The sequence below is a fragment of the Crocuta crocuta genome, unplaced genomic scaffold, assembly GCF_008692635.1.
Source record: "Crocuta crocuta isolate KB4526 unplaced genomic scaffold, BGI_CrCroc_1.0 scaffold61, whole genome shotgun sequence".
In the NCBI taxonomy this organism is placed as follows: domain Eukaryota; kingdom Metazoa; phylum Chordata; class Mammalia; order Carnivora; family Hyaenidae; genus Crocuta; species Crocuta crocuta.
The window spans coordinates 7,088,755-7,110,353 of NW_027528369.1; the positions used below are offsets into that span (position 1 = coordinate 7,088,755).

The window sequence follows — 21,599 nt, forward strand, 5'->3', positions numbered from 1 at the left end:
TTAACCGGAGCAGTATCCCGTGCAAGCCGAGAAAGAAGAGGCTGTTCTAAGTGCGTTGGCCAAAGGTTTTGAATGAGACAAGATATATATTTCTCCTTCCCCAACCCTCATGCCATCCAAAGAGGGAAGCCTTAGTCTCAAGTATTGCCTTCCCTCACGTGGGACCCGGGGGCTGTGGGCCCTGGGAAGCCAGCAAGCAGCACACAGCCCCGTGTGTCCGAAAGGTGTTGGACAGGTGCTACATGCTTGTGGACGAATGACTTCAATCCACGCTGCCTTCAACATGGAGTCACTGCACATCCCAGGATGTCCGCTGTTGGGTGTCTACACAGAAGGAAAACATGAGTCCACTCCACATCGTGTCCATGAACGTTCATAGCCACGTTATTCACAATAGCCAGAAAGTGGAAATAACGCACCTGTTGGTCAAGGGATGAAGGGATGCACAAAATGGGGTCCACCCATGCATGGTAGGTCCATCCATACATAGTAGGTGTCATCCATAAAAGGAACGAAGTGCTGATGCCTGCAGGAACTTGCCTGGGCCTGGAAAACACCGTGCTCGGTGAAAGAAGTCAGACACAAAAGACCACATGTTGTGTGATTCCACTTGTATGAAGTGCGCTAGTAACTCCACAGAGACGGGAAGCACATTCACGGTTGTTCAGGGCTAGACGGTGGGGGGAATGGGGTAACTGCTAACAGGTACCAGATTTCTGTTCGAGGCGATAAAAACCAGGACCTCCAGGAGCTAGCGCTGTGATTTCACTGGTTAATGATTTCCACTGCGCTGAGTAGCAGCCCCTTTGACCCCTTGAGCATCGAAATAAGAGTTCTCAAGTTTCCCCACCAGTGGCATCCTTTGTCTCCCCGAAAGGGGCCTTCACCAGCGAGGACCCAACCTGCGCTGGAGGGGATCACGAAGCTCTTTCTAAGGCCTGATCGTAACACTAGGAAGGGACCTATCAAGTGTCTCAAGCAGTTGTGTTCATCCCTGCCTGCTCATCAGAATCATCTGGGGGAGTTTTGAGGAATACGAAGGTCTCAGCCCCAGCCACAAAAATCCTGTGCATGTGGGACTCCAGGTCGTCAGTAGTTTTTCAAGGTTTGCAAGTGATTCTGATGTGCAGTCAGCGTTAAGAACCTACGGCTTGGGGTGCCTGGGTGGCTCAGTCAGTTAAACGTCCAACTCTTGATTTCTGCTCAGGTCGTGATCTCGCGGTTCATGGGATCGAGCCCCAGGTCAGGCTCTACACTGACAGTGCAGACAGAGCCTGCTTGGGATTTCTCTCTTTCTCTCTCTGCCTGTCCCCCACTCACACTCTCTGGCTCTCTCTCAAAATAAATAAATAAACATTGTTTTTAAACCTTAAAAAAGAGAGAAAAAAACCTGCCACTCTAGTCTGACACCTACATCTCAGGTAAGCAAGCAGGGCCTCAGAGAAGTTACAGGATTGACAAGTTCAAGGGGGATCCACACTTGCGCCACATCACTGAAGGTCCAAACCCTGTAAATCTGCAGAATTGCAGGAGCCACGCTCCAGACTCTGGAACAGACCACACTCTCGCTCCTAAAGAAGTCATTCTTCATCCAGATTTAAATGTTTGTGGGCAGATGCATGTCTCTAAAGAAAATCTCTTTGCTTCTCAGCATGAAACTATTTGCAATTCTCTGATCAGATGTACAGATGCCTTTTGCTTTCTCTTTCATATTTTACAGGGAGAAGTTCAAGCAAGGGAGGCATACTATGGTCAGGTGGAGTAGCTTCCACACCTGGCTTTCAGAGACTAAGGAATGTGGGCATATTTGTTCGTTGGGTTTTACGTGTCTCTCTTTACCTAATGTAGTGTTTATATCAGCGGTTCGCTAAGGCAGCGATTTTCAGACTTCTTTTTATCCGCAAAATATTTTTTGAGGCAAAATCTTGGGCAGGAACTCTACCAAGTAGAGTAGACAAAACAGACAAAACATAATTGCCAGATTCCTTAACTCTGTTGTTGGGGGAAATCACCCGATGCGCTGCTGGGACCCCCGCACCATCTCTCAGACAGTCTTGGTTCCCAGGAACACCGTTTGACAACTATTATCAAGTGCACTGTTTTCGTGTCGGTCTTGGGTGGCGATGTGTTTTCCTTTTGTTTCCTGGAGGAAAAAGCGTGTTTTGTTGTTTGAACTTCTTCTCTGTGTGTGTACTTCAGGTTAGGGGAGCCTCAGCAGGCAGGGACATGAGGGGAAGAATACAGGCATCAGCAGGTGCACGGCTGGGCCCCCAGAGAGCCAGGCCTGGCTGTGTGTGGTCCTCAAAGCTCATTTCCTCGGACCTTCCTGTGTGTCTGCGACACGTGGAAACTCCTCAGAGGAAATGAACCCGCACAGGGGAGTGTGCACTGAGAGCACACAGTGAATATTGTTTCCATCACTTGCCCGCCGGCCCATCCCCCTTGCACCTATACAGCCAGAAAGCTAGGGGACGCTTGATCTCTCCTCTTGGTGGAAGGGGACCCACAGATGGTAGTTCTCCAGGCACTAAGCTCTCCTGCCACCCCGGGCTTGCCTGGGTGGGTCGCACCAACCAGGGGGCTGTGTGTATCAGCGTCCCGGATCAAGAACCACATCGCCTGGGAGGCCAATGAATCTTGGAGAAGGTTCTTTGCTCAGGAACAGGCTTCTTTGCTGTTGAGGTGGTGTCCTTTATTATTGTTGAACTAGCCGCCTTTCTTCACCTGCTTGAAACACGTAGCTCAGAAAACTCTGGTAACACACAGAGCCATTTAAGAGGCCCCTTTATGACTGTCCTTCACCAGCGCTGCTGATTCTCGTGCTTTCCACACCAGGGATAACACGCAAATGCTCTTATCAAAGTATCCGGCACAAAAGAAAAACAGTAATTATCAGGAGAAATTAATGTTCATCAGATCAAGAAAGGACCTTGATTATGTTTTCTAAAAAAGAGCCTTTATCTTTTGGAGGCACACAATGAAATGTTTACAGATACAATGATAGGCCTGAGATTTGCTCCAGATAATGGGGAGACGTGGGTGCATAAAGGAAGCACAGGGGGGCATGAGGTAAAAGTCTCTGAAGCCTGATGATGGGTACACGGGACCCTTTTCCTGGCTGCTTTTATAAATGTTTGAAATTCTCCATAGCAAGGTGGGGGAAAAAAAAATACTTGAGGAGATACCTGTAGAGCCCAAATCTTCATCAGAAAGCCCACATTTTCCAGCAGAGAATGGCAGACATCCACCAGCCTTGGTTTCCCCAGGTCCCCGTTAGTTGCAAGGAGCAGACACCCACTCAAGGTGGCTGGTGAGGATGGGGCTTTTGACTGGCCCGGAAGCATCCAGGCGACAGAAGTTGCAGGGAACCCTGGGGGCATGGGGACAGGGCTGGGAAACCAGCCAGAGACCAAGGATGCCTCGCCATCTCACAAATGAGATCTCTCCATTCTTCTTACAGTGTGTCCATTCTTTTACCTCTCTATGCAGTCCATTCATAGCCATCCGAGTGACAAAGAAAAAGATCACACCTCATGCTCAACTACTCAGAACCTTAGGACTTAAGGACCATTTACTCTGTGATGATAGCCTCTATTTCTCTGAGTTCAAATTCTTTTCTTATTTAAATTCACACACATAATTATATTTTATATATTTTAAATATTTTACATATTATATTACATATATATCAGGTGCACATAAGCATTAATGGTAAGCTGAATTAAAATGTCTTCCTGTGTTTCCTTCTAAAACTTCTATTGTTTTACCTTTCATGTTTTGTGTTTGGTGTGAGGTAGGGATCGAGATTCATTGTTTTCTCCAGATGGATATCCAAATGATCCAGCACCATTTATTGAAATGGCCATTAGCTGGAAACTAAATCATGTCCAAACATAAAAGCATGAATAACTGACCACACATGCAGCCTTGGATATGACAGTGGAGAAATGGTAGAAAACAAAATGTCTGGAGATGATGTCATTGGTGAGCAAAACATATAAAGGGGGTGACTGGGAGGGAATGTGTCAATCTACTGAGCTGTAAGCCCTTGAGAGAAGAGTGTCCCTCTCATTTACTGCTCTATTTCCTGTACCTGCTCGTCTCCCTGGCATGCAACAGACACTTAATGAATAGTTACTAAAATGAGTTCTTGCATTTTTCTATCCTGGAGTGAATCCTGATCATAGATAAAAGGAAACCAGATACCTAATACAGCTCTCCATTCTAAAAGTAGGTGCTGTAGGTTAAAGTCATTTGCCTTGGCAATAAAGGGTCTGTTGTTAGAGCAAATCAGTGATAAGCATGTGAGGGTCAGATACTCCTAACTTAAAGGAGAAGAGCTTTGCCACACCAATGCAGGGATATAAGGTGTCTCCATAGATTATACACTAACAGTCAGACCATAATAAGGACAGAAAGAGTCACAAGGGTTTGAGCCCTATTCTCCAATTTATTAGTAAAAATTTCATATGATACAAAACAAAATCCATCATCACCATCCTCACCAACAAATACTGGTTCCTTTGTGCCAGGCAATGTGCCACGTCTCTTGAACATATTGTCGTATTTCTAGCAATCACAGCTTCTACCCATTAGGCTATCAGCAAGAGATTAGATTTTTCCAATGAGCTCTATCCTTTATGTAAATATAGACTTGTAAAATCATTTGCAAGTTAAATTTCTGATGATCTCTCCCTCACACTTTTAACCTCACAATAGAAATGTAAGTTTATAAAACTTTCTGGGACCTTATCTTTTAATTTCCCAAAGCGAGGGCCCAGATGACTACATCTCAACTCTTCAAGTTCACCAACCATGAAACGTCATGGTTGACAGTTCATGAACCTGGACTCCAGTCGTCAAGCAGACAAATTCACAGATGTCCATCCCTTAAAGTCACACACTCATTTTTTCCCCACCTGTGGCTTTCTACTCTGCTCATTATTATTTCCATCTTTGGGTTAACCTTAATCTAAAACCAACCACTTGCTCTATGAGAAAGAGCATTTATTCTTGATGTAGAATAAAATGGAAGGCTCTCGTCCCCTGGTGATGGATGACCTTTGTGGAAAGTCCAGGCATTCTCTTCCTAAAGGTCCATCACAAAACTCCCCACACATTGTCAAAGAAGGCAGAATGAAATACTCAGTTCTGAATATGAGAGAGAGATCTAATGAACCTCAGTATGTCCCAAGCCAGTCACCCACATTGATTGCGTAAAAATACATTTTGCATCTGGTATTTGATTTACCACACAGTTGAACAGAAAAGTGACTTTATCTATTTTTTCCCAATTAAAGGAAGTAATGTTACAATCGATAATTCCTCCTGCTCTGGTGTGCTAAATTAATGTCTGTCTGTTGTTTTTAAATTGCAAAGTGAGCATTGCTATAGAAATATAAAATGGTACTATTTCATTCTAATCTATTTAATTTTCCATCTTGAATTATATAATGGGGTTAAAACATTGAATAGAATTAATAGAATGAGTATTTAATTAAGCAGTAATGAGTTTCTAAATGGATGCTCAAGGAAACTAGCTTTGTAGTTTATGCAAGAATCAGATAATGGTCTTAACAAAGACCTTAATAATTATGTTGAATGTTTTCTATATTTAAAGATTTTTTTTTTGCCTGAATTCTCTCAAGGGTAGATTTAAACATAATCCAGTTCCTTGACTAGACTCCACTTGGCTTTCATGGTAAATCCCAATGCCTTTCCTTGGCCCCCAAAGCCCTGCGTAATCTGAATCTATCCTCCTCTGAAGTCCAATGGCAAATAGTTCTCCCAGCCCTCCCCCGACCCCAGACACACCCACCTTCCCTCCAGTCTGCAAATGAGCATGCTCCCTCTGTCACTGACCTTTGCTCCTGCTGTCCTGGATGCCAGGACCGCTCTCTCGCTCTCTCCTTTCACCCTAACTCCTCCTCTGCTCTCAGTTCTCAGGGAATTCCTCCCTAATGATCCTCTGCAGACTGGGTCAGGCACTCACTCCCTCTCACCAACCCCCTTTCAAGCTACAGGCTCAGTGTTGCTTTTTTCCTAATATTTAAGTTTGTTACCAGACATGTACCATGTCTGTTTCATTTTCTAGCGTATCCCTAGAACTTAATACTATATCGTGCCTGGCATACAGAAGCCATTTGCCAAATATTTGTTGGCTGGATGTCTGTCTGGAAGATGGATAGGTAGATAAATGGATAGAGAATGATGGACAAACAGATGAGTGGATGGATGGATGGATGGATGGATGGATAAATGGAGGGATGGAGGGATGGAGAATGGATGGGCAGTTGATGGATGGATGGATGGGAGGAAGATAAATGGATGGATAGATGGATGGAGAATAGATGAAGAATGATAGGTGGATGATAGAGGGGTGGATGGATGGTAGGTAAATGTAGCTGTGGACATATTATGAAATCTAAGGATATATTAGGGCCGCAGTACACACTGTGAGAATTCCTATAACAATACCACATTATTCCATTTGGAGTCATTTGCTCACCCACTAAAAGGGTGTTCCCCATGGTAAGTGCTCCAGACCTTAAAAAAAATAAAGTGTCATGGTAAAAACTGCACAGGTTTTTCCCACATAGACATGCCCTAAATACTAATTTTAAAATCCAGCCATCCAAACTTCATGCGTCCAGCACTGTGCTATGTACTGGGGATCAGGGCTGACCCATCCATCAGGTACCATAGGCATAGCATCCTAAAATCAGAAAGAAAAAAGAACTTTCAGGGTCCAAGAAAAAATTTTCCCCTCACATCAGAAAAGGAAAATTTTAGAGCCCATGCATATCTATTATGGCAGGAGGGGCCGATGAAGGTGAAAGTACCTACAGTCCCCAGAAGTCGTGATGGAGCCATGTTAGAGATGTCCTGGGGGACCAGAGAGATCGATCCATCCCTACCCTTCTGGAACATCAAGCAAGTCACAGAATCAAGCATCAGTCAACCAGCCAGTCCCTCTCACGGCTCCTGTATAGCTACATCCTTCATATTTCCTCCGGCCTTGCCTGTGATGCCATGTCCCACCACCTATATTTAAGACCACTGATTCACTCTGTGAAGACCACTGTCCCCTCTCTGCGCCTGGCATCGCATGAGGGGTCAGCAGGAGAGCTGCGAACAAGCCAGAGCGCGTAGAGCCTCCAGCCGCCTCAAATCATGATCTGTCCTGTGTCTGCGTCTCAGCAACAGGAACCTCATCTGGTTTGACAAAGCAACTTCTCACCTCTGTACTGGATGTAGCAGCATTTCTGCTGGATGGACAGCTCCCAGCATCCTCTGGTCTCAGTGCTCCCCGTGCCTGCATCATTCCCCACCTGGGGTCCTAAGGCACCAGTGTCAGAAAAGACACAGGACAGGTTATGAGCTGAGGTCTGGTGTGATCAGTAGGGACAGAGAACCTGTCATCAGGCTCTGACCCCAGCAGGGGTGAAGGATGGACCTACATGATGGGGGTCTTGAGTAACAGTACTTGTGAACAGCAGAGTTTACAGGAATCCAGGAGACGCAGACTTGACCTTTGGTTCACTGAATGACTCCAGACTTCCCCTCCTTCTCTGTTCCTATTCTTCACCTGTATCTGAAGGGATTAGATAGCACTGTGGGCCCACAGCAGGGAGCAGGGGATGCTCCCAGCACCTCCCCGCTGACCAGATGGGCCACAGGCCCTCAGCATGGAGCTCAGGCAGCCTCTCAGTACTTGGGTGGGCTCTCACATTGACATCTCCTCGCCGTTCTTGACCTTGGACTCTATCTTGCTTCCCTCAACCCAAATTGCATACTAGAATTATCTGGATGGGGGCACCTGGGGGGCTCAGTCAGTTAAGCATCCGACTCTTGGTTTCAGCTCAGGTCATGATCTCACGATTCATGAGTTCAAGCCCCACATGGCGTTATNGGAATTCCATGATTTTTGTGAGAAGGAGAGAAAGATAGAAGAGACGACTCCTTAGCCAGGAATCAGGTCACCTTCCTTGTCTCCTAGAGCCGTCTCTGTGTGACAGCATCCTGCCATCGTGTTCCAAGAATTTCCCAGCGCCCCTTGCAGAGAAAGGAAACATCCCACCCAGGTTTGCTGAGGTGTGGTAGACAAATCAGTTCCCATCCCCGCCCCATCCCCCTCAAGGCATCAAGATTAAGGCTTATGATTAATGATTTGCAAGTCAATTAATCAGCCACTGCTTTTGAAACCCCATTTCTCAAATTACTTTTCTGTGAACACAAGGGCTTTCTGACGCTGTCTCTCGCTGTCTCCAGATGCACTCTCCTACTAATTGAAATTCCAAGATATTTCTTCTCGTTGTCAGCTTATTGGTATTACTTGTTTGTAAAATATTTGCAAACAGATTACTATTCACCTGTAGTGTGTCAGAGGTAAGCACCAAAACAATACTTTATGCTTCTAGCTCAAAGGAATGTGCTAATGATAGCTCGTGAAAGTCTCTATCTATGGGAAAGCTGATTTTTTTCATTTATTGATTTATTCCCGCCACACCTACTTGCAACAAGTATTTGAGATGTATTACAATAAAAACATAGGTACAACAGGGCTCCAAACAACTGATTTATATGTTTCTGTAGAAAACGGTCTGTTTTTTTTTTAAGTCTTACTAGTCATGGGGAGAGGTGGGACTCTCTTCTTTAGAGGAGATGGTGCAATGGAGCAGAGGCCGTGGAGTCAGACTCGGGGGAGGGGGGGAGGGCTCTAGCTCCAGTCCCTCCACACGCCAGGGAGACACTCTGGCCACCTGGTTGCCTTGGTTACCTTGTTGTTTGGGTAGAGGACGCTGCAAGAGCAGCAGAGGCAGACAAAATTGTATAAAGGTTCAAACTCCATAGGAGTCTGTTTCTCCTTCAACAACAGCTCAGGACAGTGTTCTCCTTGTGGGGACTCAGGACTCACGCTCTTCCCCTGTGGCCGGACCCTGTCTGTGGCTCCTGTGGCTGTCCAGGTTCAGATAGACGGAAGGAGAGGCACAGAGAAGAGACAGCTGCCCCCAGCCGGCCAGCATCACATCTGGCCACAGTCAGTAGGGGAGAAGGCGTCTCGTGGCCTCACCCAAGTGCAGGGAGGGCAGAGGGAAGGAGCAGACCATCCGCGAGCACAGCACAGCTCCATGACCTCCCTGCAGTGCTGCTGACTGTGAAATGCGGTGATGCGGTCACGTGCCCACTACCCGGCCCATGGTACGAGCTCTGTAAAGGGTCTTTGCCTTTTTTTTTCCCCCAACAGTGACAGTAACCATCTGCTCTGTTTGTAGTTTCAGGCCACCGTTGAGGAAGGAGTCGTGGGGGTTATCGTCAACCTGACGGTGGAAGACAAGGACGACCCCACCACCGGCGCATGGAGGGCCGCCTACACCATCATCAACGGAAACCCAGGGCAGAGCTTTGAAATCCACACCAACCCTCAGACCAACGAGGGCATGCTGTCCGTCGTCAAAGTAAGGGCGCCTCCCAGGCTCCTCCCGCCACCAGGCAGAGGGCCTCCCTGCTAGGGAAGGTCAAGGATAAGTCAGCCCTGGTCTTGTCCTCCTGGAATTGAAAACAAAAGTGGGGGGCTCACAGCTTCAGGGTGAACTTAGGTCCTCACAGCCATGAAACCGAGCTGTTCTACAGATTCTAGGAAACTCAAAACTTCTGTGTAACATTAAAAAAACCCGAACTTTAATTTTTAAATGAGATTCTCCATACATTTGGTAATGAATTATCAAGGATGTGCAAAAAATGGGATATGCGGAGGTTTTTTAAAGATCTGTGGTCAAAAATGCAAATCATTACAGGGCGCCTGGGTGGCTCAGTTGGTTGAGCGTCCAACTCTTGATTTTGGCTCAGGTCATGATCCCAGGGTCATGGAATCGAGCCCCCTGCTGACTGTGGAGTCTGCTTAAGATTCTCTCTTTCTTTNGCGGAGGTTTTTTAAAGATCTGTGATCAAAAATGCAAATCATTACAGGACGCCTGGGTGGCTCAGTTGGTTGAGCGTCCGACTCTTGATTTTGGCTCAGGTCATGATCCCAGGGTCATGGAATCGAGCCCCCTGCTGACTGTGGAGTCTGCTTAAGATTCTCTCTTTCTTTCTCTCTCTCTCTCTCTCTCTCTCTCTCTGCCTCTCTCCCTCGTTCGCACANCGTGGAGCCTGCTTAAGATTCTCTCTTTCTTTCTCTCTCTCTCTCTCTGCCTCTCTCCCTCGTTCGCACATGTGCTCTTTCTCTCTCGAAAAAAAAAATGTAGATCATTGCATTTCTTCTTAGTCTTTCCTAGCAGAATCTCAGTTATGCACTTAAAAACAGGAGGTGAATGGTGACTGGCCCTTAGCGCCTGTGTGAGTGTCCTGAGGCTGCTTCAACAAATGACCACAAAGTTGGTGGCTTCAGGGAACACGGACTCACATCCTCTTACAGCCCTGGTGGCCACAACTCCAAAATCAATTTCACGGGGCTAAAGTTGGCAGGGCTGGTTTCTCTTGGGGACTATCTATTTCCTCATCTGTCCCAGCTTCTGGAGGCCACCCACATTCCTTGGCTGGTGGCCCTTTCTCGTGTCTTCGGCCAACAGGGTGACAGCACCATATTTCTCTCTGGCTCTGAGCCTCTCACATCTGTTTCTTCCTTTGACTCCCCTGCCTCCCTTCTTTGAGCGCCTCTGCGATTCCAAAGGCCCACCGAGATCATCTAGGACCCGCTCTCCCCAACAAGCTCTTTACCCTAATCACACGTGGGGCATCCCTGTTGCCATGTAAGGTCATGCATTCACAGATTGTGGGATTCGGCAGGCGGCCGCACTGGGAGGTCATGATCCGCGTAGCACGAGGCCATCTACACCGCCCCAGCCGAGTTCCACAGCCTTCCCGGGGACAGGACCCAGGGCCACTGAGAGCGGCAGATCTCAGAGGATCAGAGTTGGGGTTTCTCCCAAGCACTTCCCTTTCCAATACTTCATTCACATTGAACTTCAACTGCCTGGCGGAGAAGAACAGCCCCTGGGTCTTCCCAGGTCTCCTTCCCTAATAAGGCAGGCAGGGGCGGAGTTGGCTGGCACCGCCTTCCCACCGCTCCACCCCTGCACTTTCCAAACTGACGCAGGCCCTGGCTGTCCTCTGCAGCTAGTCTGTGGCTCCGGGGGCCGACAGGCAACCTTCCAAACCAGCAGCTGGAAAACAAGGTTTGGCTGAGTGTCCCTCCCCGTCATAAGCCCTGGAAGAGCACAGTCGTCCCCGCTCTGTGTGCTCCGGCTTGAAGGACAGAAAATACAGGAGAATCAGCATCAGGAAGAAGCGTCCTCCTCCATCCCCCCCCCCNCAGGGATGCCGGTCCTGACCCGGCTTCCTGGGCCCACACCACACCTGCTGGGTCACCGTACGAGGGACAGAGGTGTCCCCCGAGCCCGTCCTGGTGGACGAGCACTGAGGGGGAGGAGTCTCTACCTGCACATCCTGGGGCGGAGGCTCCTGCAGCAGCCCAGCCTCCCTCTGGCCTCAGTTTGACTAGCGAGTGGACTTCCTTTGTCTCAGAATTGGGATGGAGACTCCCTCCTCCCTCCAGCTGCCTGCCACGGGAATTCCTCCAAAGGGCCCCGGGCTCTCTGCCTCTCAGCCCACCAAGGTCAAAGCCCCGGGCAGCTGTCTGCAGGCAGGCCTGGCCTTGTTAAAGCTGGCAACCCAGCGCATTAGTTAGAAATGCTTCAGGTCAAGTACGGGAATACCAGGCTGACAATGGCTTCAGTACCAAAGAGAATTTAAAGATTTCCACAACTGGATGAAGGTAGGCCGGTCTAGGATTGACTGACAGCTCAGGGGGTCAGAGAGCCATCCGGGGCCCGGCAGATGCTTCTGGCTTTTTCCTCGTGGACATAAAATGGCTGCCAAAGCCCTAGGTATCTCATCTTCCCGCTGCTGTGTTCTAAGGCCAGAAGCAAGGAGGCAGCCAGGCAAGAAAGACAGAGTGCAAGAGAGAGCTCTCAGGGGCCCCGCACCCCTGCTCTCTTCAGAGAAGAAAATATCTTTTCCACTGGTTTCCCAGGCAACTTCCCATGATGTTTCATTGGCCAGATGACCAATGCCCTCCCTCAGCTGCAAGGAAGGCTACGAAATCCAGACCCAGCCTTCGGGTACCCTGCAGGGAGAGATGGGGGGGCGGGGGGGAAGGGCATGGTCTTTGGGCAACCAGCCATGAGTGGTCCCGCCCTAACCAGTGGGCAGTCCGCACTGCGAAGAACTAGCTGAAATTTCCAGACTGCGTGGCTCCCAGGGGAATCCTCCCTCCCTGCAGAACCAAATCCTAACAGTTCTGGAAAGCAAGTACCTGTCTCCTCCGTAAACCCTTCTGGTCAGGAATGGTCTTAGGTGCTTTGTAAACCTATCCCAGAACTGTCAGGGAGCTACCCTTTCCACTGGGCATAATCCACCTGCATTTTAAGCCTGTTTTCTCTTTTCTCCTCGGAGGGGAAGGGAACATCCAGAAAGCCTTGATCCCCAAACCCATAATAGGCTTAAAAGTCAGCGTAGGAGCACTTCCAAATCCTCCCTCTTCCAGACAACAAATCCCAGGCCCTTTACCCTCCCCTGTGGGGTGGCTGTTCCAGCCTTTACACCCTGCGGGACCCTGGTCCACACCCTCTCTTGACACTCGATGAAATATTAATTGAACTGAATCTCTGTAACTTCATTGGAAGTGATTTCAATTTCCTCCCGTCCCTGACACAGAGACCCTGCACCAGACAAATCACATGAAGAAGGTCACCTGCCCGAGACAAAGGAGGGTTTCTTGCTCCTGCATGACCCAGGGGTGGGAGGGTGAGAACAGAGACCCACATTTTGCCAGCGCCCCGGTGGCCCGGCCTGGGGCACGCACGGCCGGAATTCCTGCGGCCGGCACCGTGCAGGTGGGGGTGAGTCAGCCAGCGGTACTGCCTTCCAGAAAGGCACCGTGCGACTCACTCCCTCTCTGCCTTCCCTCCCTGGCAGAGTTCACACCTCCATCCCTCGGAGGCCCGTGTTCCACCAGGGCGTGTGGGCCTGGGAAGAACCTGGAGACCCTGATGGAGAGCGGGGGGGGGGGGGGGGGGGTGTCACTCCCAGCCACCCCACCCCTACGTCCTTCCTCCTTGCCATCCTACGGCTTCTGGTTATGCCAGCAGCAACAGACCCGGGCCTGTGGGAACCGCACCACGGCTCCCTGCCCTTTCCCAGGGTCCTTTGCTCCAGCGCTTACAAGGGGGGAGTCCAGGAGGGGCAGGCACGAGCGTGCGGCCCCACAGGCCCAAGGGTGATGGAGCGCCAGGGCCAGGACTTGACCGCACCCCTCTGTGCTTGGGAGCGGAGGTGTCACTCGCACACCTATGATGCCGCGTTCCACCCCGAGCGGAGCAGAGGACCGGCTCCCAGGCGGCACCACTTGTAGAGAAGCACCCCTTGGTACAAACAGCAGTTTATTACTGGCTCAGACTTTCTCATCACGCTTCTGGGGCCAAAACGTAGCTCTGTGCCACTTAGGAGCTGTGTGACTTTAACTGAGTTATTCAACCTCTCTGCGCCTGTTGCCTCATCTACAGAATGGGAATAAAAACACCGCTATAACGAGAAGTGCGGACTGGGTGAGCTGGTGCCTGCAGGGTGCACAGCAAGGGAGAGATCGTGTCGTGGAGAACAGTGAAGCGTGGTCATAGGATCAAATATATGTATTGTGGGGGTCAGGGGGCTCTAGGGGCCCCACTGCTATGGGTTGAATTACGCCCCCGAAGAAAAGCTATTTCGAAGTCCTAATCCTCAGACCCTGTGAGGGTGGCCTTCTTTGGAAACAGAGTCACGGCAGATGTGATATAGAAGATGAGGTCGTGGTGGAGTAGGGAGGCCCTAGGCCGGTACGACCGTGTTCCTGTAAGTTGGCCACGCGAGGGCGGAGACGCCCAGGGGAGATGGCCGTGCGATGGCAGAGGCAGAGAAGGGGGTCGCACAGCCGTAGGCCGAGGAACCCAGGGAAGAGGCGGGGAAGGCTCCCCTAGAGCTTTTCCGAGGGCTCTGCTCACGATGGATTCTGCACTCCTGGTCTCCAGAACGGGGAGACAGTGGGTTTCTGTCTCAAGCCACCCAGGCCTTTGTCACGGCCGCCCTGGGACACTAATGAACCCACCAGATCGCCTTACTAGGTCGGAGCTGGCCTTGTAAGGGCCATGAGGGCTCCCAGCCTCTCCCCTTACCAAAAGGGAAGCCCCCCAGCCAGGAAGATCAGGCCCTGCCAGCTGGGAGAGCCTGCTGCCTGGGCCTGACGGCAGGGGGTGCAAAAGGCCACCCCTGCCTTGAGATGGGCTGACTCAGTGGTGCAGTGAAAGCGCCAGGGCCCCCATGGCATCGGGCAGGGGCTGGACTCCAGTGGGACCACGTCCTCGATCAGTCCTGCTCTTCTGAGAAGGTACGCCAGTCAGTCATGCTCCGAATCCCTGCCTCAGGCTCTGCTTCCAGACTCAGCTGGAGTCTCAGGGAACCCAGATAGAGATACACACACACACACACACACACACACACACACCCCTATCATACATAAATACATGCACAGGGGTGCCTGGGGGGCTCAGTCGGTTAAGCTTCTGACTTCAGCTCAGGTCATGATCTCATGGTTCGTGGGTTCGAGCCCCACGTTGGTCTCTGTGCTGACAGCTCAGAGCCTAGAGCCTGTTTCAGATTCTGTGTCTCCCTCTCGCTCTGCCCCTCCCCCACTCATGCTGTGTTTCTCTCTGTTTTAATAATAAATAAACAGTAAAAAAATTTTTTTAAGTAATAAATAAATACATGCACATACATACATAGACACACACATGCACGTCTAACATTGAATATATAAATCCATGTGTGTACGTGGTTAATGTTAAAGGCATGCACATACTTATCCAACATGAATGTACACACGTAGAGAAACACACATTCCAGCCGTACTATTTAAAGGCCACACGTATATAATCCAGGCTGCTTCCCCTCAGGATTCTGAGCCTATCTCTCCGCCCGGTCTGCCCCGCTCCACCCTGCTGCAGGTGGCTCAGGTCACCCTCAAACCCGGGCCCACATTGTGCCGTGAAGTGCCCTCCAAAGCTAACAAACCAAAGAAAACCCAGCCTGGTGGCGTTTTCATCGTGGTGGAAAACTCAGTCGGGCCAGGTTTGGGATTTCACGCATGTCAGTGCGCTAGTTGACTTGACCTCCAGAAGCACGTGTGCTGCCAGGAGCGAGTTGGTGTGAAAGACGCCCTCTGCCCCCGAGGTTTGCCTGGCTCGGCCTGCCCAGCACTGGGCAGGGGAGGGGGGATAGGAGGCTCCCAGAGACAGAGCTCCACCTGTCAGCCCTGCTCAGGGCGCTGAGGGCAGGGTGGTCCCGACCCGGCGCGCCAAAGGCTTCCTCCCCTTCGGTATCCAATTTGGGATGAATGACTGTGTTCTGAGCATCCAGTCCCCTGGCCCCTGTTGGAAATGTACTTCACTGAGGTTGTGTATTTAGCGCGTCACTCGGGATGGACAGAAATTAGAAAGGGATTAGGGCACCTGGGTGGCTTAGTCGGTTAAGCATCCAACTTTCGCTTGGGTCATGATCTTGCGGTTCGTGGGTTCGAGCCCCGCGTCGGGCTCTGTGCTGACTGCCGGCTCAGAGCCTGGAGCCTGTTTCAGTCTGTGACTCCCTCTCTCTCTGACCCTCCCCTGCTCATGCTGTCTCTCTCTCCTAGAAATAAATTAAAAATTAAAAAAAAAAGAAATTAGAAAGGGATGGAGTGGTGCAGAATTCTCGTGTCACAGGGATGGGGCCAAATAATGACTGGGTAGCTCCTAGGTGCCGAGAGCTTTGTATCTGCTAACTCTGGTCCCTCTGGGAGTTGGTACAGGTGGGGGGAGGGGTCCTGTTACAATCCGGAAGCACTCCTGTGTCGGCATTTCCTCTGCGTGTGCGTGTCGTGTGCGTGCACTTCTGCACGTGTGGGGTGTGCTCTATGCACGTTGGCTTTAATTCTCATGCTGAGTCCACCTCAGCCAGCAGTTTCAATTCCAGCTCTTGCGCCTGTGAGGCTCTGCCCCACTCCCCGTGGCCTTGCACCCACGTGGTCGTTTGCTTCCTTCTAGCCAAGTGCGAATCCACTCCCTGCACCCACTTTGGTCCTCTCCTCCCAGCGAGAGTACCCATATGTCATGGGTCTGAGGAGTTAGCTACTCATTCTCCCACTGGACGTCAGGGAAATAACTTGAAATAGACAGCGTGCCCTCATCAGACCTAAATGTCTCCCCCACATGCCCCAGGGACAGAAAATGTCACTCCTACGTCATCTTGTGGTTTGGAAAGGGAGTGGCCAAGGGAATGTCATCCGTGATGGTCTGTGATGCACAGGACCCCATATTAATAATGTCTACAATGGGGCTTCCTTGACATGATCTGATTTCCTCTGCACAGCAGCCGGGGGACTGCTCAGACTCTCAGACCCCTATGCAGAATCACCGAGGTGGGCCCCACCTCAGTGACCCTGGGGCCAGATCAATCCACCACCATATTGGACGGTCCCAGGCATGGCCGTGTGTCTGGTCATCACTGCCTCTGCCCAGTATATGGCCACAGAGCCCCCAAGTCGTGGAGACAAGTTAAAATGCCCCCACACACTTCCAAATGCCCTCAGGTGGAGAAGGGTCCGGAGGCTTAACCCCACGTGTCTCCAATCCTCTCCAGCCCTTTTCCCTACATGACGCCCTCCCGGGAAACGCGCCTGTGCCGGAGAGCTGTAGAGAGAGACCGCAGCCGCAGACCTTGTGGCGAGTGAGAGAGAAACGTTGAAAATGGGCCTTGGGCTGCCTTTTCATTCCATCTGCCATGGTAACAGAGCCCGGGCTACCCCGAAGCTGGCAAAGCTCAGGCTTCAGAGTCATTCATCCCCCACCAACCCCTCCGAGTGTCAGCGTCGTGTGGCTACAGGTCACAGGTAGGAAGCCTTTTAGTGCCAGTGCGGCCAAGGCATCGCCTAAAGAGATCTCATCAGGGGACCCTGGATCTCTGAGGCTTGCGTAATGTGTAGTCATTTATTTCTCAATCTGAAAAAAAAAAAAATTAACAGCTTCCATCCAGGATTTTGTATGTGTATGTTTCATAGTCTCTCTCTTAAGGAGGACCCCAAAGTGCATTCAGGTTCGCCCACAAACCCTGGGTCCATCCCCACACATCCACCCCGGCTCGTGGGACGTCCAGGGGACTCGGTGCAAAAGCGCCTGCCCTTTGTAGCAGATGCACACGCTGAGCCTCCTCTCCCTCCTTTCCAGCCACTGGACTACGAGATCTCCGCCTTTCACACCCTGCTGATCAAAGTGGAAAATGAGGACCCGCTGGTACCTGACGTCTCCTATGGCCCCAGCTCCACGGCCACTGTCCACATCACCGTCCTGGATGTCAACGAGGGTCCGGTGTTCTACCCGGACCCCATGATGGTGACCAGGCAGGAGAACATCTCCGTGGGCAGCGTGCTCCTGACCGTGAACGCCACGGACCCAGATTCCCTGCAGCATCAAACCATCAGGTGGGTGCGCGGCTCCCTAACGGGCAAGTGGAGGCAGGCAGGCAGGCATTGCGTGTCTTTTCCGGGTTTTCCTAGTTGTCAGGAGCAAATTAGCATTAAATTAAATTTGTTAGCGATGTGCGTGAGCAGGAGGCACATGTCACTGTGAAGAGCTCATGGCCGATTACATCCGGACCAGGCTGAGTCCTGATTCCCAGAAGCCCAGCTCGGGAGGAAGGTGGCTTCCAGGCCATGTTCCCAAATGGCCAGAGGGGTCTGCCAGTGCCAAGCACAGTCTCTGCAAAAAAGGAGCCACCACCTCTGGCCACCTGCATCTCAGACACTTGACCTATACTCTCGTCACCATGTCTTTGTAAGTCAGCATCGGCTGACTCCACACACAGACAAGGGGATTACGAATTCAGAGAGGCTCAGTAACTAGCCCAAGGCTGCCCAGCTTAGCAGCAGAGGAATCAAACTAGAAACAGGACGGTCCACAAAGTCCGTGCTCTCTGCTAAGTGCCGTGGGCTCTCTGCACTGTCAAAAAGGGGAAGAAAAAAAGGCGGGGGAAAGGAACAAGGGCGCCTGGGTGGCTCAGTCGGTTGAGCGTCCGACTTCGGGTCAGGTCATGATCTCACTGGTTCGTGGGTTTGAGCCCCACGTCGGGCTCTGTGCTGACAGCTCAGAGCCTGGAGCCTGTTTCAGATTCTGTGTCTCCCTCTGTCTCTGACCCTCCCCTGTTCACGCTGTGTGTGTCTCTCTCTCTCAGAAATAAATTTTAAAAAACATTTTTTAAAAAAGGGGGAAGGAACAGATGTTGCTGGTACTTAAAAATGGAGCGTCAGTGTTAGGTTATCAACTGATAAATGGCAAGCCAAAAAAAAAAACAAATCGTCTTCAAATTTTCTGTCTTCGTTTCTTGAGCTCTGTCCAGTGCTTAGAAAGAAGGTGTTTTCGTGACAAGATTTAATTAAATGATCATCACCCAGGGGGCTTGCAAAGACAAACTGCTCTCGCTGGTACAGCGTTTCATGGCGAGCTGAAGTCAACACGCGGGTCCAAACACACGCTTGTCTCTGCCAAAGAAAGTTATTAATCTTTCTTTTTGAAAATCTAATCTTCTCGTAGGAAGAACAGATCATCAAGTATTAGATACACTCCTAATAAGCACCTGTCATATTTTCCTGATTCGAAACACCTGGAAACATGTCACGGTCCCCTCGCAGCCACTTTACCGTGGAGCGTGGAGCAGGCTGGCCAACAAGAAGCCCACGTTAGCTTCCAATCCTGCAAGGGGATATATTTTCACAATGAAACTCTCTAACATGCGAGATGAACTAGATAAAGGCGCGAACTGTACCAAATCCTATAATAATGTGACTGGAATTACCTTTTTTTTCCTTTTATTCTTTTTCTCCTTTTTCCTTTTCCTGCTGGGTACCTGGCAGAGGAAAGATGCAGTTTAAATATCAAAGAGAAAGCTTTCCTTAAGTCCTTAGATGAGGAAACTGATAGATTCACAGACAGTGAGGCAAATGTACAAATTTAGGACGTCTTTAGGGAATCTTAACTGTCACTATGTACGTCTGCAGCGGGAGCAGAGGAGGGGACTCTGGGGGAGAAAGCAAACTTCCCTGGGACTTGATGCTGCTGAACCCAGGGCCTCGCCCTTGCCCCGTGACTTGGGGTGTCACCACTCCTGCAAGTGTTAATGTGGTGGGGGAGGGGGCAGTTGCGGTGACAGACAGCGGGAGAGCCAGGTCTGTCCAGGCTCTTTGTTGAACACCAGCTCTGGCCTACGTAGGCAAAGGGAGGCGTCTGCTGGCAGAGTCACTGGATGGACGGCTTATGGAACATGTTAAGAACCGAGGGGCACCTCCTGGTGGCTCAGTCGGTTAAGCATCCGACCTCGGCTCAGGTCACAATCTCATGGTTCATGGGTTCGAGCCCCGCGTCGGGCTCTGTGCGGACAGCTCAGAGCCTGGCGCCTGCTTCGGATTCTGTGTCTCCGTCTCTCTCTGTCCCTCCCCCACTAGTACTCTGTCTCTCTCTCTCTCTTTCAAAAATAAATAAACGTTAAAAAAAAAAAAAAAAGGCAGGCCTGAGATAGCACAGGACTGGGCGTTGCTGAGTCTCTAGGGATTGGGAAATGACAGGCCAGCACTTTCCGACCTCACAGGGCGAATGAACCACCTCCAGCCATTTTCCGCGGCTTGTGCCACTCACCCACAGGGGTTCACAGGCCCGGGGTGTGTGCGTTTTGCCTGAGCTGCGGTCAGGAGTCTCCCAACTCAGGGTACCTTGACAGCCCACAGAGATGATGCTCTCTGATGCGGGCAGCTGACCGGGAGGGAGGACGGAAGTCCCGTCCTGTGGATGCATGTGGAACTGGGAAGGTGCGCCAGGCCCCAGAGAGCGGGTCTGGCAAACTGAGGTAGGGACAGGATTCTGGCCTGAAAGGGAGAGGGTGAATGGGAAGAGCCAAGACACTGAGCAGTAACAGGACCAGGGAGTGAACCCCTGGAATGGGATGGGGTACAGGCGTCTCCCATCAGTGGAGAAAGCACTGTGTTGATTGCTAGAGGGGGGACTTGAAGGATAAAGCACAAGTTTGGAACGCTCTGAAGAGCTTCGTGTTTCTTCCATTGCTCAGCACAGATGGGGCCCTTCCTCATGCTGCCTGGACCCTCCTCAGAGGGGCCAAGCCCAAGGTGACACGTACCGCCCCGCGTGATGGAGACCAGGGGACTCAGCGTGAGAATTCAGTGCTCAGAGTATGTTCTCTTTGTACCTCTTGGCTCTGCTGTCCCCCGTGGTTGGCCTCACCCTCAGCCACGCCTGTGTGGCCTCCAGCAGTGCCAATCCCCGGCCCCAGCAGCAGGAAGACCTGCTTCCCAAGTTCAAGTGCAGGGCCAGGCTCACAGAGCTAAGGTGAACACTCGCCCACCTCTGAGCCAAACAGAGCAGCGGGGGGCGGGGAGGGGGTGACGTGTGCCCATCGTGGGCCCCAGGTCCCACCTCGGCCACCAGACGAGTCCAGAAGGCTCTTCCCAGGAGGCGGGAATGGATGCTGCATCCTCAGGAACCACCGAGAGTGCCTGTGACCAAGTTCAATGTTGTGAGTCCCCTCAGGAAATACAGCTGACGGGTTTCTCTGCGGCTGGGTTGCCTGAGAATTCCAGCATTTACAAACTGGAGAAATTCCTCTTCCAGCCATGAAGCAAAGTAAGTGTGTGTGTGTGTGTGTGTGTGTGTGTGTGTGCGCGCGCGCGCGCGCGCGCATCTGCACGCGCGCCACAAACTTCTCTCTCTGGCCGGACTCCTCACACACATTGCTTCCTGCCGGGGCCCACAGTGGCCCAGAAGTGCCCCCGCTTCTCAGCCTGGCACTGAGCGGGCCTCCCCTGGTGCCGGTTCTGAGCTCCCCAAGGGCAGGCGCAGCACAGGCTGGGCCTCTGTCCCAGGAGCCCCCTGGGAGAAGACGTCCGCCCTTGATCCCACACACTGAGAAGTGCAGCCCTCGAGGGGCTGTGTATGCAGAGGGTGAGCAGGGCTGCGGGGCGGGGCAAGCCAGGCTGGGACCCAGGTCTCTAACGCCCCCACTGAGCTTGGCCACCCAGAATTCTCCAAAAGGCATGGAGACCTTGTGAGCGGGCCGTCATTGCTGTTGTCTCGGTGATGTGTCGGGAAGCAGGCGTGGGAAGAGGGAAGGAACTCTGAGTGTCGAGGAGCACTCTGAGTTCAGGTGACAGAGGCGCACATAAGATGCTGTCCCAGCCGTCCTGCCTCCGAGGGTCTCGGTTCCGTCAGAAGCGTGCCTTGAGCTCTGCCACCATGCAAGTCGTGGCAGGTGTCCCTGTCCCTGTGCATGTGACTCTGTGTGTCCGAGTAGCTCTCTGTGTCCCTCTCTGTTTGTGCCTGTCTCCCTTGGAATCTCCTTTGCTCTGTCTGTCCCTTCCTTGACTGCCTTTCTGTGTCTCTGCCCCCCTCTACCCCTGCACCCCCCATCACTGCCTCTCTGGGTCTCCCCTCCCTCCCTTTCTCTGTGTCTCTTTCATCTGTTCTCACCTATCT

At 51.3% G+C, this 21,599-nt stretch overlaps 1 protein-coding gene across 1 annotated transcript in view; it reads left to right on the forward strand.

The window, feature by feature from the left end:
* The window catches only part of CDH13 (cadherin 13), a 1,024,187-nt gene that overhangs the window by 912,909 nt on the left and 89,679 nt on the right, over positions 1-21,599 (forward strand). Inside the window, exons 9-10 of the mRNA XM_077754065.1 lie at positions 9,276-9,458; positions 17,292-17,545. Of these exons, the coding sequence (XP_077610191.1) occupies positions 9,276-9,458; positions 17,292-17,545 (437 nt within the window). The remainder of the gene's footprint in view (positions 1-9,275; positions 9,459-17,291; positions 17,546-21,599) is intronic.